The following is a 15,015-nucleotide window of genomic DNA, read 5'->3' as shown; positions in this document are numbered from 1 at the left end:
TGCTTGTTCATACACTATAAGAACAACTACGAACGAACAGCACTCCAGACAAAAGTATATAAACAAGATTCATAATTCATTCAAAATTAAAAGACGAGAATTTGATTTGTGGGAACATTTTCGAGGTTTGAGTCAATTATGGTCATTAGTGCAATAAAAATGAGGTAGTCAATTGCACAACAATAATGTCGCACATCGTTCCAGTCAAAGCCGGGAGCAATGCAATCCGAGTTGAGTTCACGAAACTTGGCAGGTGTCAGCATAACATCATAAGTTGGCTCAAACAATTCCAAGAAGCGACTCGCGAATTCCAACAAGACGAACGCAATTATGAGAAGTGTGCAAGAGCCGATAAAACTTTTAGTGAACGTTTTGTGTTCAATTATTGCTTTTCGAACAATATAGAAAAAGAAATAGATTAAAACTTGCAATTTCGCCCAAAGAAAGATTGAGAAGCTGATTGAAAAATTAGGAATCGTAAATGAAAGTATTGGCCTGAAATATTTAGATACAGGACAAAAGCTCCCCTTTCAAATAAACGGTTGATAAAAACATAAAATATTTTGACTTACATGACGAATGACAAAGTCATTACTAAAAATATGAGAACTAGTTTTGACTTTAGAGGTTTATATTTGACAACTATATTTTCTTCGGGTAAAAGCTGATGCTCTTGTTTCTTTTTCCGTAGACACATATCCCACTGGTTTTCTTGGGTTCCCAATGGTCTCTGAAATTTTGAACAATAGTTTTATTTTTCATTTTTAAACATTTTTCCTCATAGTAATACTGGTAGCAGAAAAACATTGCTGAGGAAATCATAGCGATCATGGCAATTGTTTTTATAAATATTATCGGGTACCCATCCCTGTGAGCCATCTGAAAAACTTATATTGAAATTTTTTAGTTAAGCGGGAAAGTTCACATTTTCAGCTAGAGAGATGAATCCGAAAAATGATGAGACTGCAATAATGTAAAACTGATGCCATTGACGAACCATGCCTTTTTGAATAAATCCACATGAACGCAGAGTACGAAACCCACATTGTTGTGTAGATGTCTGTCAAGAGTAATATTTCCCTTTTACAAAAGTTGCATTATTTTGCATCACAAGAGTAAAGCTCACATGTGGCCGCCGCGAACGTCGCTCGCAGGCCGCGATTCAAATCTTTATAGTGCGAACTTCAAAAAGTGTCTGTTGCGGAGCAAAGTTTGCACCAGATAGTGCGCTAGGGTATGACACATTTGGTGCAAACTTGGCTACGCGTCCGACACTTTTTGGGTTCCGCGCATCGCTTTAAAGATTTGGATCGCGGCGTGAGAGCGCCCACATGGAAGCCCTACACAAAAGTTATCTTCTTTTTTCCTTTAAAAGAGCGCATATCTGCAAATAATAAGTTTTTTTAAAGATTGTGATTACTGCCAGAAAAATTCCAACTCACATAAATGAAGTGTTTCATCACTTGGGCAGCTGTTTGAAATTGTCCATAACATGCCCAAAACTATCAATCCAAGGAGAAAAACGTTTTTCGGAGCATTGATCTCTTGTAGTCCATTGGGTCCCGGTGATGGTTTCTTACAGCAAGGCAAATAGCCAACGAGAAAGTTCAAAAGTCCGATAAAGACGAGAGAACTTGCACTCATCATTGAATTCCACGACTTGAAAGTCAAAAAGTTGTAAGAACACTTGTAGTTGAAATAGCAAGTATCCAAATTGCTTGGGTTATGATTAAAATTGAAAAGTGTTGTTAATGCAGGTAAAATTGAGCCAAATACTTGGAAAAATAAGAAGCTGAAATGTTTTAGATTTCCGATAGAAAATTGGGTTAAAAACAAACTTGAAATATTTGGATTCATCGTTCTTTTTCGTTGGAGCTTCTCCTAATCTTGGTATTTCCTCTACCTCTTGATACTCCTTATGAGTCACAAATTTATCAAATTCATTAACATCTTCAATTAACAATTCCACATCTTCGGGCGCTTCAGGGTTCGAAACAGCGCCTCGTTCATTGTTACTCTTACGCAATGATTGCCATTGTAAAACTAAACCCACACTAATTTCCTCTTTTTGTAATTTGAAAATAAATGTAAAACTACCTATAATCACAAACAAGAAGACTACAACATACACGAATGTTGGAATAAAGACATATACAATGTTCTCTGAAATTAAAAGTTGACTGGAATTTTTAAAACCGAAGCAGGTCAATACCGTCTGCTGGTTTGATTGAAATTGTTACATTTTTGATTCTGGACGGATTCTGATCAGGAGAATTCGGACCTGGAATGATTACAAATAATGGGTATCTATATAGTTGAGCAAATATATTACTGTCCGATGGTCCACAAATGGAGTCGTCTGGATCAATAGTTACTGCCAAATGAAATTGCCGACCAATGTTCTGTTTCTGGAAGTAATGGCAAGTATTTTTTGTTTACCCACTCGTACTGTTCAGTAAACAAGGAAAATATTATCCACGTGCAAAATTGTTTAACACTAACCTTGATTAGAAGTCCAGCAAATGTGGTAAAGGTTTGATAAAAATACGTATCACTCGCCTCGAACAATCCCGATGCATCGAACAATGGACACTAAACTTATAAAATCTAAACTTCTATTTGAAGGTATGCTTGTTACATTTGCTCGTCGAGCAATTACTCTGGCACAAATGACACTTTCCGAATGTACCTTCACGTTTACTTCATCAACGTCTTCTGGGAATGTGTACCTAAAAGTTCATAGATGGAAAATTGAGTTTGCTAAAGAGTTGAAACTCACAAAAAGAAGCGTGGTTCAGGAGGGGTTGCTGCCGTTTTTATAATCTCGGTTCTGTTAAAAAAAACTAATTAATTATCGTCAATATGATTTTTTTTGCAAATGTTACATACCCAATATTAAAATTCTCGACCGATTTTACAAGCAAACCAAACTTGCTTGGTAATATACTGCTAACTGATACGTGAACTGGCTGTCCACGCTGCAATAAGAAATACTTATTTTTTTAATCATTTTAAAAATTGTTGAAATAAAATTTGATTCAATTGGTATACATTTCTTTCCTAAGCAACTATTCCATTTTTTAACATTCTTTATTACTGTTTTCAGAAAGCCTCTTCATGATAAAAACTATTTTAACTATTGCTCTTTATGTGTCCGTTGAGTATTGCCGTGGTCAATACTTCGACTACCACGACCTTGAACTCGGCCGGCACTATACCAATCTTACTACCAAAGGCGACCTGGTCTCAGATATCTATCGAGTTGTTGTAGACACAAAAAATCCGGTAAAAATTATAATCAGCAAGATAATGTTTGTATATTTGCAGCCTCCAGCAATCAGAGTTTCTGTAGCGTCCGAGAACGCCTCACTTAAACACATATTGGCTGTGACTGTGGTTCGTGGAAAGACTGTGCATAATATTGCAGTAAGTTGCATTTGAAGACAACAAACAAAATTTGTATAAATATGAACATTTTTGATAAAACCCTATGTCCATGAAAAAAATTTCACTGTATAAAAAACGATACGCTACTACTATAAACTTCGACTTTGCAACACAAACATCGAAATTTTTAAAGCTCTCTCGTCTTCAATCTCATAGAAACAAACAGTACGAGTACTGGTTCGCTACGGACACACTTTGCGATAACGACCGATCTATTGAACAGGTAGGAACTATAAATTTGAATGATTAAAAAAATAAGTATTTCTTATTGCAGCGTGGACAGCCAGTTCACGTATCAGTTAGCAGTATATTACCAAGCAAGTTTGGTTTGCTTGTAAAATCGGTCGAGAATTTTAATATTGGGTATGTAACAGTTGCAAAAAAAATCATATTGACGATAATTAATTAGTTTTTTTTAACAGAACCGAGATTATAAAAACGGCAGCAACCCCTCCTGAACCACGCTGAAACCAAATTTGATTCAATTGGTATACATTTCTTTCCTAAGCAACTATTCCTATAACCGCACACCATTTTCCTTCACATCCGTAGCTCTGTACGGCACCACTGGCCCTGACGGGCCTGAAACACGATTTTCGGCTTCCAAAGATGATACAACGACCAAATTATATACATTCAAAATACTAATTAAACATAATATGTGAACTTGCCGTAAAAAAGCAAACAAAACATATTATATGTAGATGGTTTTATTTTCCACAGAGGACTTAATTTCTTAAATATAAGCAAAAAACATGCAATAATGTTAGAAGAACAAGGACAGTAAATTTTCAGGGTGAATTTTGTAAAACTACGTTAGTTTTATGAATTCTTTTTTAGGAAATCAATGAGAAAGCATTGTTGACTTTGATTTTTGGGGATATAATAGACTAATGCCCTACCAAATAAATCACGAAAAATGTATGAAACTCAAAAACCTACACTCCATCGTAAACGCAAACATAACATATTTTTTGGTCTTGAGTCAGAAGTTAAACTCTCGATAATATTCTGCATAGTCGAGCAACATTCCTCAGTTCGAAAATAGTGTTATCTATGACTAGTTGTTGACATTTTGAAATGGCTCTTCAGTGCAGAAATTATTTGTTTAAGGTACTTAATTGCACGCTGGAAAAAATTTAAAAACTGATCTAACGATTTGAAACCCCATTCAACCATTTGAAATTTGACTGATATTACAGTTTTAACTGGAATTAAATTTTTTTTTCCGAATTCTTAAAAACAAAAGAAAAGTTTTTTTTTAACAGTTATATTCGGTATAATGGGATCGTATTTTGTCGTTCAGGGCAAAAAAATGATAGACGCTAGTCCACCTTTAAAATAAAACTGCGAGCGAGAGAAATTTTACAGATTTTAAGGTTTTGAAGGTTGAAATTGGTAAAATAATATACAGTAGCATGACTCAATATTGCTGCAGTGAAAGAATAAAAATTAGCAAGTTCTTTTAAAAATCTTTGCATGCTGAGCATGTCCTCAATTCATCCTTGTTTCTTGCAGTAGACATTATATGTGTTAAAGTTAAAAAGGACTTTTGACTTCATGGTGTAATACAGCTCGCCTAATCGATTCTGAAGGTTTCAGATTTTTTGATGATTTTCATGCAAAATTCGAATTCCTTCCGGCTCAAAATGATAAAAAACTTACAAAAGGGGGTTTTCAGAACAATTCCTGGAAGAATTTTTTTCAATTGTTCTTAACAGAAAAAGCTATCCCTGAGTAATGTAATAACAAATAAATAACAATCAGAATTCACATCAAATCAGTTCAAACCCCACCAAAAATGTGTGCGTCGCCTCGGTCCCCTTTCTAACATTTGGTTTGTTTCCCCTCATTTCCACTCTCATTTCTTCTTTCCTGTTCACGAGGTATACCGTAGTTTTCTCCATTTGCTTTCTTTTGCATATACATAATCGACATAAAGTGTGGGATACAAGACGCAAAGAAAGGAGACTCGGGGCGTGTGGGACCCACTTTTTTCCTTTCTCAACAAAAATTTAGAAATGCCATTTCATAATATGGCATTGGTGTATTAGCTGTGCCCCAAAATTTTTTCATTTTTCCAATAAATAAAAGTGTATTCTGATCTTCTGAAAAATGATTTCCAAACCTAATAATTGAAATAGTATTAGAATCAGTGGTGGGCGGCGATTGCCGTTTGGCAAATTTTTTTGTCGAAAAAATGGGCAAATCGGCACATTGCTGGTTTGCCGGAAGCTTCAATTTTTGGCAATTTGCTGATTTGCAAATTTGCCAAATTGCCATTTTGGGCAAATTGCAATTTTCCGGAACATTTTAGAGGGATTTTATGTAAGACGGAAACTGTTTCGGATCGGTATAGGTTCCCAGTGGTAGAATATATAAATATTTATTACTAATAACCGTTCCATAACAACATTAAAGTGATGACCGACAGCATTTTGGTGAGAGCAGAAGTAGGACGAGAAGAAGTCCACTCCTTGCAGCCAATGCTCGTGTCGCCCAGGTGGAGAAGATTACGGTAGCAGTCGTTTCACGTGTGTCGTAGTGTCGGTGTGGCGAGATCAATTGGCGGCAGTTCAAATAGGGATTTACGTTGTTGTCCTTTTGCGGAGTTGTCGTCGTTGGGTTGAATAGATGAAGTTGAACTTTGACTAGCGGTTATTTTGTAATCATTTACTATATATGTAAAGCGCGTGTCCTTCTGTCCCTATGTAGTTTGATCTCTGATCAGAGCAACGAAATTTTGGGAAACATTATGCTAAATGCGCAGCAGACATCGATCGAGGTCCGCGATAGACACCGTATATCTAATGTGTTTTCTCAAAAAAGTCGGGGGCCGCGCCGTAGGTGCGGTCCACGGCTGGTAATAATATATAATATACTTGCATTTCTTTGTAGTTCAATAACTCTTTACATTTAAGAATAAGTTGCGAGCTGACGAATATCCATATTCTCAGCATTTGCAACAGAAACACCCAAAACTGTGTCTTTTTGAAATTTTTTCCCGTTTCTTCTAGATTTCTTCATAGAATTGGGTCACTATTCAAAATATATGTAGGAAAAATTTATAGGATGCGTACAATTTTGCCGATTGAAATTGAAATTCTGAAATTCATTTTTTTTAAATGTGTGAAACCACAATTTACCGAAAATCTTCGGCAATCGCCTTCTTCCCGGCAAATTCGGCAAATCGGCAAATTGCCGGTTTTCCTGAAGTTTCCAATTCCTGCAATTTGCCGGTTTACCGGTTTACCAGAAAAATAGTTTTCCGCCCACCCCGGATTAGAATGGTTTTTTAAGAGCCGATTATTGGAATTTCATCCATTGGAAACATTTTGGTGTACAACTGATATAGAAGTGAAAATATTTTTTCCTGCAAACTGTTACACCGTTTTTCCTAGGTTTCTTTCTTCTTTTCTTCTTACTTGTGCTTAGATCGATAAATACTGGAATTCCTCTCTTTGTAATTGTAAACTAAGAATGCTCAACCTCTCCTCACCATGCACCTTTAACACAGTCCCCCTCTCTCTGCATCTTGTGGCAATCAATAAAATCATGCAGCAAAGGCGAGATACACATGGCTCGTCAAATCAGACAACAAGAGGAGGTTGGCGCTGTGCCTCTCACATACAGTTCTTCCTGTCTCTGCTCATTGCGTCAATTAATAAAATCGCAAAGCGAGGGCCACATGTACGTACCGGCGCACAACTCCCCCGTGCGTTGCCGTGTTGTTGCGAGGAAGCGAAAAAGCAGACATTGGAGAAAGGAGCGACACAACTTTTTGTGTCGCTCCTTTGATATCTGACTATTGTGAGAACAACACTTAAGAGGGTTTGAATTGTTTTCTGTTACTCTTGTAGGCTGATAAGTTCCTAAAAGGAATAAAGACACACAAAACATTGATTTTAAGGCATTGTGTTAGTGATCAAAAATCAGTTGAAATTTAAATTTCAACTAGTCTATGCTTCTTTCACTTTTCTAGCTCCGTCAACCAATTTCCCATTTGTAATATATTCTTGAAATGTTTTGTTAACCTACAAATCATAGTTTGCTTCTATATCTCGTGTAGTCTCATTCTATTCACACATTTTTTCTCCTGCATTTTAATATAGCTTTTTTAGTATTTTTTATTTCTCCTACCATTATATTTTTCTCAAATCTTTTTTATTTCAGACTATCTGGAGGATGGTCAAACTTGATTCTTTCGAGTTAAAATTTTTTAATCTGCTCAACTTTAATTGGCTCCATTTTCGACTCTCAAAAATCTCTAAGCTCTGCACATGGGGTACTTTCGCAAGAAGAAAATGTGCTAAAAAGTGAGTGATTTTTCATTGAAACTTCAACAAGTTTAATATTCAGACCGTTCTGCCAAATGCTCTGGGAGTTTCAATTTGGAAACTTCTACTAGCATCACACCGGAGCAACATGATGGAGATTCAAATGGCAATTGCGGCAGCTCTAAATGGAATTTTCAATGGATAAACATGGAAAACAAGGTTGAAGTGAGTTGAACTAAATGCGCAGCCAAATGCGTTTTTTATCACTTGAAATCAAACTGATATACTGTATTTCTTCTATTAGTATGGCGGCAATACTGTTTTTTCAAAGGTTTTACCGCTTGCAATACTAGAAGTGCGAGACTAATAGGGAGTAAAAATGGGGACTAAAAATAGGGACTAATTTTCAGAAAAGTTTTCTGAACTGGGTCTTAATAGTTTTTACTCGAAAGAATTCCAAGTTTATTTGGAAATTTCAAAAATTGGATTGTAATTACAATAAAAAAAAATTCAATAACTCTCTCATAGAAATTGTGTCAAAAATTGGCAAAAAAATGTTATTAAACATTTGAAATTGGTGTCGCAGGTTCGCACCAAAAAAAAGTAGACGCTTAAGTAAGACTATTAGGGAGTGCAATACTAATTATCGGAAAGTGTTCAAGGTGCAGTACAGGGTGAGGAATAAATATAGCACCGCATTCGGGACGGTGTAAAAACTACAAATCGAAAGATTTTTTCCTAGAAATCTAATAATATCTTCATTAAACAATTTTAAAAACATAGCATTAACAGTTCTCAAATCTCCCTCTTTTTGATTTGATAACGGCCCGAAGTAGTTGCCCAAGTTTTGCACCAGTTTTGCAATTTTTTGACTAAAATTGAGCAAAGAACTGGTGCGAAATGACAAGTACCTTTTCAATGTAACCATATTTTGATAACCCATATCTTCGTTCATTTGAGAAATATTGAAAAATGCTTAACTATAAATTTAGAAAAATTAATGACGCATATTTTCGTTGTTGGAAGTTTGTTTATGAAATTAACGATTACCAAAATATAGGCTCTAGCGAAAAATTATCTTTTCCAGATTCGTCGCCGATATTGAACAGCGCCTAAATTGAAATTTCCGCCAAGAGCATGACATGGTTTATTTCACTCCAGAATATTTTTATCTACAATGCACTCCTGGCATTTCTGATATTTACTCTCTTAACACTTTCGTTTGTACCAACAATTACTTATGGTCTTTGTTATTTGTTTCTTTCATAAAGCTGTATTATTTTTTGAACAGAGTTTTTATTAATTTTAAATATCCTTTATGGGTTTCAGACACCCATTGCCTATCTATTTTTTGTTGATTTTTCTCTATTTTTATTATTTCCTTTTAATCATACTTTTAGATGGTTAAGTCTTCATATTTTGACTACTAGAGTAGTGAAGAAAAGGTTCTCGAACCGAATTTAAAATTATTAAATTATTTCGGCTTATAAAGAAAAATTACATCTTCATTAATGATTAGGAAAGTTTTGTAGTAGTTTTTCGATTATTTAAATACTTTACCAATATGAATTGAGAAGGTGTTACTATTTCTGTTTTGGTAAGATTTAGGGATACAAAAACTGTATATGAATTTACACAAGCCTCTAGTAACTTTGTCAGATTTGGGTTGAAATTTAAAAATCCGACTATTAGTTGCCACTTCTATACAATATTTTTTCCTTAAAAATTATACGAGAACTCGTACTATTCTAAAGATTTTAAATGAAGTTTTTTATTATTCAAGCTTTTTTGAATTTTTTTAAAATTATATAGGTTAAATTCACCAATGTTTATCTTGTTATTTTCTATTCATATCTTTTACCAACTTTTTTGCACCTTTTGTCTGAAAATTGTCAGTTTCAGGTTCCAATTAATCATCAAAGGTTTTTCCATATTGCTACTTCTACCTCAAACCAGTATTTGCAAAAATATGTATTAGAAGTTTCAAGCAAAAGTAAGTTGCTTGAGAAAAATGCAACTAATTACTTTCATTTCAATTTTTAAAAAAATTTTATTTGACTTTACAAAATTAGAGAAAAAAACAGTCGGTTTTTTTGCGATTGAATAATAAAAGTAACTGGTCCAGTAAAAAAACCTTTGGTCCAAATCATAATGCGAAAATATGAATTACCTACTTTTGCACTAAATTATGTATATTGAAGCCAAACAAGTTGTAATTTAATTCAAATTTTGATTTTACAAAAATTAATACAAATGATTGTATTTAATTTCAGGTAACATCACCGTCGTTGCCTATCATTGCCCGAAACACGTCTTCTATTTATTAACAATAGTTCCAGTAGTCTCATAGATCAACTATAGTTCCAACTTGTAGTTTATTAGGGAGCCCTCTGGGAAGTTGACCAACAAAGAACGTCTTGATGGAAAACTGGTAACACTTGATTGAATTTTGGTCTTGCTTAATTTCTAATTCTAAAAAGCCAGTGAATCTCGATTCCCACGAAACAATTGCATGTGGGTCAACTCCTCACAGGGAAACATTGTAAGCATTTCCCAAATCAGGTTTCTTGTGTTGAGGTCCCCATTTTTATGATGTCATCCCCCCCCCCCCCCCCTCCACCAACCTTTCTTGACTGTTTGTGTGATAGTCCCTTCACCCGTCCATGCCTTCTTGTGTTGAGGTCCCTGCTTTTTCCCAACTTTCTTCCCCCTTTCTGAACTTCTTGTGTTGAGGTTATAATTGATTTTTTTCAAACTTTTTCCTACTTTTTCTTCTACTTTTCGCATCTTTTCATCGACGAATGCTGCCAAACTACCATCCCGACGTCAGGATTTTTAGTGAGTTTACAACTTTAGTAGGATCTTATTTAGAAGGAATATGTAGCGAAACTCGGGTTACATTTTTGAGAGGGAAGGTGCGGAACTTCTGATGTAGCTGTAGTCAAAATATTTATGTACCTCAACCGCCAACACATGAATGATTTTACTAGTATTTATAGTGTTAGTTTTGGCTAAATATACATAGAAGCAATATTTCAAAAAGACCACCTAACTAATTCAAAAAAAAAGTCTCCGGTATTTTCAGTGCGCTACGGGTAGATGCTGTTTCTCTACGAAATAATTTCATCTGGTATAATTACAACCTGGAAGAGCTTCAAAAACATGAAGAAAACGTTTACCGACATCATCAGCAAATGTTTGTTTAAAGCAATTGGAGTCAGTATAGCAGACAGTTCACAATTAAAGTAAGCCATTTTTCGTGTTTATTGCATTAAATTCTTTCAATTTCGTTTTTCAGCTCAAAATTCAAACATCATCTTGCAAGACTGCTACTATTACATGTCAGATTCAACCATTAGGTAAGCGGATGAATAACATGCCGAAAAACGAAAATGTATCAAAAAACTGATTTCAGAATGTGTGCGATGCTTTCAAAAGAAGAAAATAAGTCAGTCAACCGATGGGTCAAAAACCAAGAATAGTTGAAACGCTCGATGTATTATGTTTAATTGTTGACGTTCACAATTCTTATTTCCTAGGCTTTGTTTTAAAAAAGTTCCTCAATAAAATTTGATTAGACATCTTATAATAGTGGTAAATTATTTTCATAAAAAGTGGTGTTGCACTCAAATATATATTTTTAAAAGTTATCCTAATCACGACGTGTCACCCTTATTTTCAAAAATCTTGAGAATGTTAAATGGAGTGTGACAAACCTGTGAGACACCAGTAGAGAAAGTACATGACGCCTCTAGTACACGAGCTCCCGCAAAAGTTTGTTCCGAAGAAATTTGGGTTCCCGCCAACGTTTCCACAGAGAAATATCCTCTAGATTCCTGATATCGTAGGCGTTGGAGTCGCGTCCTCTTTGCACAATTCTCAGCAATTGACGGAAATCATCAAATCAAACAAGTCTTCTTAATTGAGCTCTGGCTCCAGCAGCGAAACAGCACGGTTGACGGCAACATTCTCAACTGTTGTTGCTGGGGTACCGAAAGATGCGATGCTCCCCTGGTGAGCGTGGAGAATAGCGATAACAGCATTTCGGATAGCCATCTTTGAGAGACACATTTTCTCCAATGACTTTCTATCCCTTATTGATTTCTTTTTTCACAAATTTTCGTCAAATGTTGAGCGCGTAAAAAATTTATTTGGGAAAAATTATTTGAAAACTTCAAAAAAAAATAAATGAATATTCAGGAGTTGTAGATGTAGATAGCGGTTGTGTTATGTGCGTGCTGTTGAGCGAAATGCTGGAGCGGTTGGTATGCCGGTAAACGCATGCGAAGAACACCCTGAAAAAATTTATAAAATGAGTGTTAAATAAAAAAATTAAAACTCCTCTCTCATAAGTGTATGGAGAACACACAAGAGAGTCGATGGCTGCATACTTCACCTGTCGGACGCGCAACTCATAGCAGCCCCAACATGAGAATGTTTCCTTTATACCGATGTTTAAGTCGCCCATAGCTGCATCAATTCGAAGGAAGACGAGTTGTTTGTGAGGCTTTCGTCCGGCACGGACAGGAGGAGGGTATTCAACCAGCTGGATGTCTTCATAAAAGGCCAGGCCTCCTTGATGAAAGGTTCGTTACCATGAAAGAATAGGTAGACCTCGAAGAGCATTCTGAACTTCTTGCAGCTCGATCACCGTCGATTGGTGGGTTCGAATCACCATGATGGGAAGTTGGGTGAAATTGCACAAAGAGAAATCGAACGAATATAGGAGGGCAACCACCAGTCGCCCAGAATATTAATTAAATAAAATTTGCCCGTCCTCCAGGTTTTTACTGAATTAACTGGAAAACAATTGCGCCTGCCTTCCCGCTCACACATGTGCCAAGGACACAAGGAAACCGTCGCAGAGGTGAGACATGAGAGAGATGAGATCCCTCAATCCCTCAATCCCTCACTCACACCACACCACCAGGGGTGGGAATTTATTGGTTTTTTTCTTGTTTTTTGTTTTTTGATTTTTTTGGTATTTTGACGAAAAATCCAAAAAAAGAAATGTTTGCCGTGCCTAGTCTCGACTCGAAACTATTCTGTATTAAAACACATTAAAACATGTATTTTAACACAGTTGTGACGTCATAAATGTTTTTTAATACATTTTGCAACATTACTTAAATAACCCCATTTAAAATCAACTTAAGCATCAAAAATTTTTTGGTTTTTTTTTGTTTTTGTTTTTTGGTTTTTTTGGTTTTTCAAAAACTTCAATTTTTTGTTTTGTTGTTTTTTGGTCCAAATTTTTTTTTGGTCCCAGCCCTGCACACCACCAACAGACCCATAGTCTACCCCTTCCTTTCCCAGGTGAAAGCTCCGCCCATTTTCAGGCAATGGCACATCGACATAGCACAATGTGCATTGTCTGAAAATGAGCGTAGCTTTCTTCTGGGAAGGGAAGGGGTGGATTATGGATCTGTCGGCGGTTTTACAGTCACTCTATGCAATATTCTGGGCGACTGGTGGTTGCCCTCCTATATTCACTAGATTGTTTCTTCTTTTCTCACATTCTTTGTTTTTAATGATAAATAACAATACTCCAGAATAAAGGATTTGTTTTTGTGGTAAGCTCGAGAAAAAACTATTGAAAAGTTTGTGTCGTCATTTATCCTTCAGTAAAAAAATCTGGAAATTTTTCAAAATTTTGGTACTTATAGGTTTCATTCCCCTCAAAATGGTTTATTTTTTCTAAATTTCAGTTAACCACAAACACGTGAACTTTTTGGAATGATTTGTAGTATGGAATGCTTTCTTTGGTACTTTTGTTCAGGTTTTTAATTTGAAAAGTGGTAAATGAAATTTTAGAAACCACAAAACCACGAGAACGTGAACTTTTCGAACGATTTGGAGAAATGATTGGTTTTATTTGTAGAACGGAATGCTTTGTTTCGTACTCTTGTTCACGTTTTTAGTTTAAAAGGTATTTAATTGAAATTTAGAAAATTTAAACATGTTTGGGGGAACGAAACCCATAAGTACCGAAATTTTTCTATTTCAATACAGGTATGAGACCGAATTGCAAGTAAGAATTGCAAGAATTGCAAGAGCGGTCGTTTTTGGCCAGCTCCAAGAGAGAAGAAGCTCTTCGTGCTTCTTATATGTCATGTCTTCTGCATTGTGACAAGTCAAATCTAGGGAGTGTTGCGTTTCCTATTTTGGGATACGATGTGTGGAGAAAAACATCAATTGCAATTGGAATTCAAGCAGTTTTTGCGTATATGAGAGCTGTGAAGAATACAAAAATTCAATTGATTTATTTTGTCACTAGAAATATCGATCATTACGATGAAATAGGAGACTTCCTTTGTTATGTAAGGGAGTTCGATTTGAATCTATACCTTGGATACGAAAAAAATCATATTCGACAAAATAAAAGACTCACGTCATTATGTCACAATCCCGGGGACAGATATGATCTGGAGAGCTTTCAAGTTTTCTTATGAACGCAATCAAGTTAAGAAAACAAAGAATGTACTTAAGTGAGTTTCCAAACTGTTACTTTGCTAATTTATAAATTCAGAGAAATTCATGTCAAAATGGCAGATCAAACAGGAGTATGCGTGAAGAATTTTCAAACATACAGTGGCTTCAACTCCTCCGCGGAAATGCCTCGGCAATATATAGTTAATGAAGCCGAGAACAGTAAACCATTGGTGCCAAAAAATTATATCGATTTCCGAGTTAATTTGGATAATTTGTGCGGTTCTAATGATGTTTTGAGAAAATAAGAAACGATCTAGAAATAAATTTTTAAATTTCGCCAAATCTTCGTTTAACAAAAAATGCATTATTTCTTCAACAAATCATTTGGTGGGGCGACATAGAAATAAGGGTTTGTGAAATTGCGATACGGGAGTATGCAAAGAACAAGGTCACCTGCGTGCGAGTTGAAATTTTCTCATCTCTTTGCGATATCCTTCGGCACCCGTCACTGGGCGCCAAATCGGTATTGTAAAAGGCGAATATCTATGCCTCGATCTTGCTTTCAACATAATAGAAAACATTGGTTTTCATTATAATGGTTTATTGAGGAAGACGGAGAGAGGTCTTCAGGTGGTGACCACTCTCCGCCAACGCATATGATGGAACTGAATGTAAACTCGTGAGACACACAGCCGCATTACTCTCGCCTTCTCTCACTCACATGACTGCGTTTCCACAGCCATGTGGGCTTGAGAGACAAGAGACGCCAGACATCATAGGCATCATAGATGAACCTATGACAGTATGCTTTTAAGGTCTATAGACTATTGTTGCCCGTTCCCCTCTCTCTACTCTTTCT

The 15,015-nt window shown here is 35.8% G+C and overlaps 2 protein-coding genes, 1 long non-coding RNA gene and 1 pseudogene across 4 annotated transcripts; 3 read left to right on the top strand and 1 right to left on the bottom strand.

The window, feature by feature from the left end:
* Positions 1-86: 86 nt before the first annotated feature.
* Positions 87-2,981, bottom strand: C30E1.6 (annotated as a pseudogene). Its single transcript has 13 exons — positions 2,890-2,981; positions 2,780-2,830; positions 2,639-2,729; positions 2,503-2,592; positions 2,333-2,408; positions 2,213-2,281; positions 2,098-2,163; positions 1,839-2,043; positions 1,443-1,792; positions 926-1,060; positions 778-879; positions 573-730; positions 87-495 (listed from the first exon to the last, which is right to left on the bottom strand). Coding segments are annotated over exons 1-13 (1,894 nt in total).
* Positions 2,982-3,117: 136 nt separating this feature from the next.
* On the top strand, positions 3,118-3,915 carry F39F10.5 (TransThyretin-Related family domain; the record flags this gene model as incomplete). Its single annotated transcript, NM_001373617.1, has 5 exons — positions 3,118-3,285; positions 3,328-3,426; positions 3,581-3,670; positions 3,722-3,810; positions 3,870-3,915. The coding sequence occupies 5 exons, from the start codon at positions 3,118-3,120 to the stop codon at positions 3,913-3,915; spliced, it is 492 nt and encodes a 163-aa protein (NP_001359907.1).
* Positions 3,916-10,876: 6,961 nt separating this feature from the next.
* Positions 10,877-11,303, top strand: linc-106. The gene is made up of 3 exons (NR_102255.1): positions 10,877-10,969; positions 11,023-11,083; positions 11,140-11,303. It is a non-coding gene; the product is annotated as a long non-coding RNA linc-106 (long non-coding RNA).
* Positions 11,304-13,167: 1,864 nt separating this feature from the next.
* On the top strand, positions 13,168-14,494 carry F39F10.4 (Transposase). Its single transcript, NM_001392915.1, has 3 exons — positions 13,168-13,297; positions 13,737-14,212; positions 14,254-14,494. The coding sequence occupies exons 2-3, from the start codon at positions 14,145-14,147 to the stop codon at positions 14,459-14,461; spliced, it is 276 nt and encodes a 91-aa protein (NP_001379748.1). The 5' UTR covers positions 13,168-13,297; positions 13,737-14,144; the 3' UTR covers positions 14,462-14,494.
* Positions 14,495-15,015: the final 521 nt, after the last annotated feature.

The sequence above is a fragment of the Caenorhabditis elegans genome, chromosome X (assembly GCF_000002985.6).
Source record: "Caenorhabditis elegans chromosome X".
Lineage (NCBI taxonomy): Eukaryota > Metazoa > Nematoda > Chromadorea > Rhabditida > Rhabditidae > Caenorhabditis > Caenorhabditis elegans.
This window is presented reverse-complemented; position numbering and strand designations above follow the sequence as displayed.

What these genes read in the sequence shown, in the direction of transcription:
- F39F10.4 (NM_001392915.1), top strand. Translation starts at nt 14,145, where the DNA reads ATGATCTGGAGAGCTTTCAAGTTTTCTTATGAACGCAATCAAGTTAAG. An exon ending in AAAACAAAGAATGTACTTAA is followed by an intron (nt 14,213 to 14,253) that starts GTGAGTTTCCAA and finishes TTATAAATTCAG; the next exon opens with AGAAATTCATGTCAAAATGG.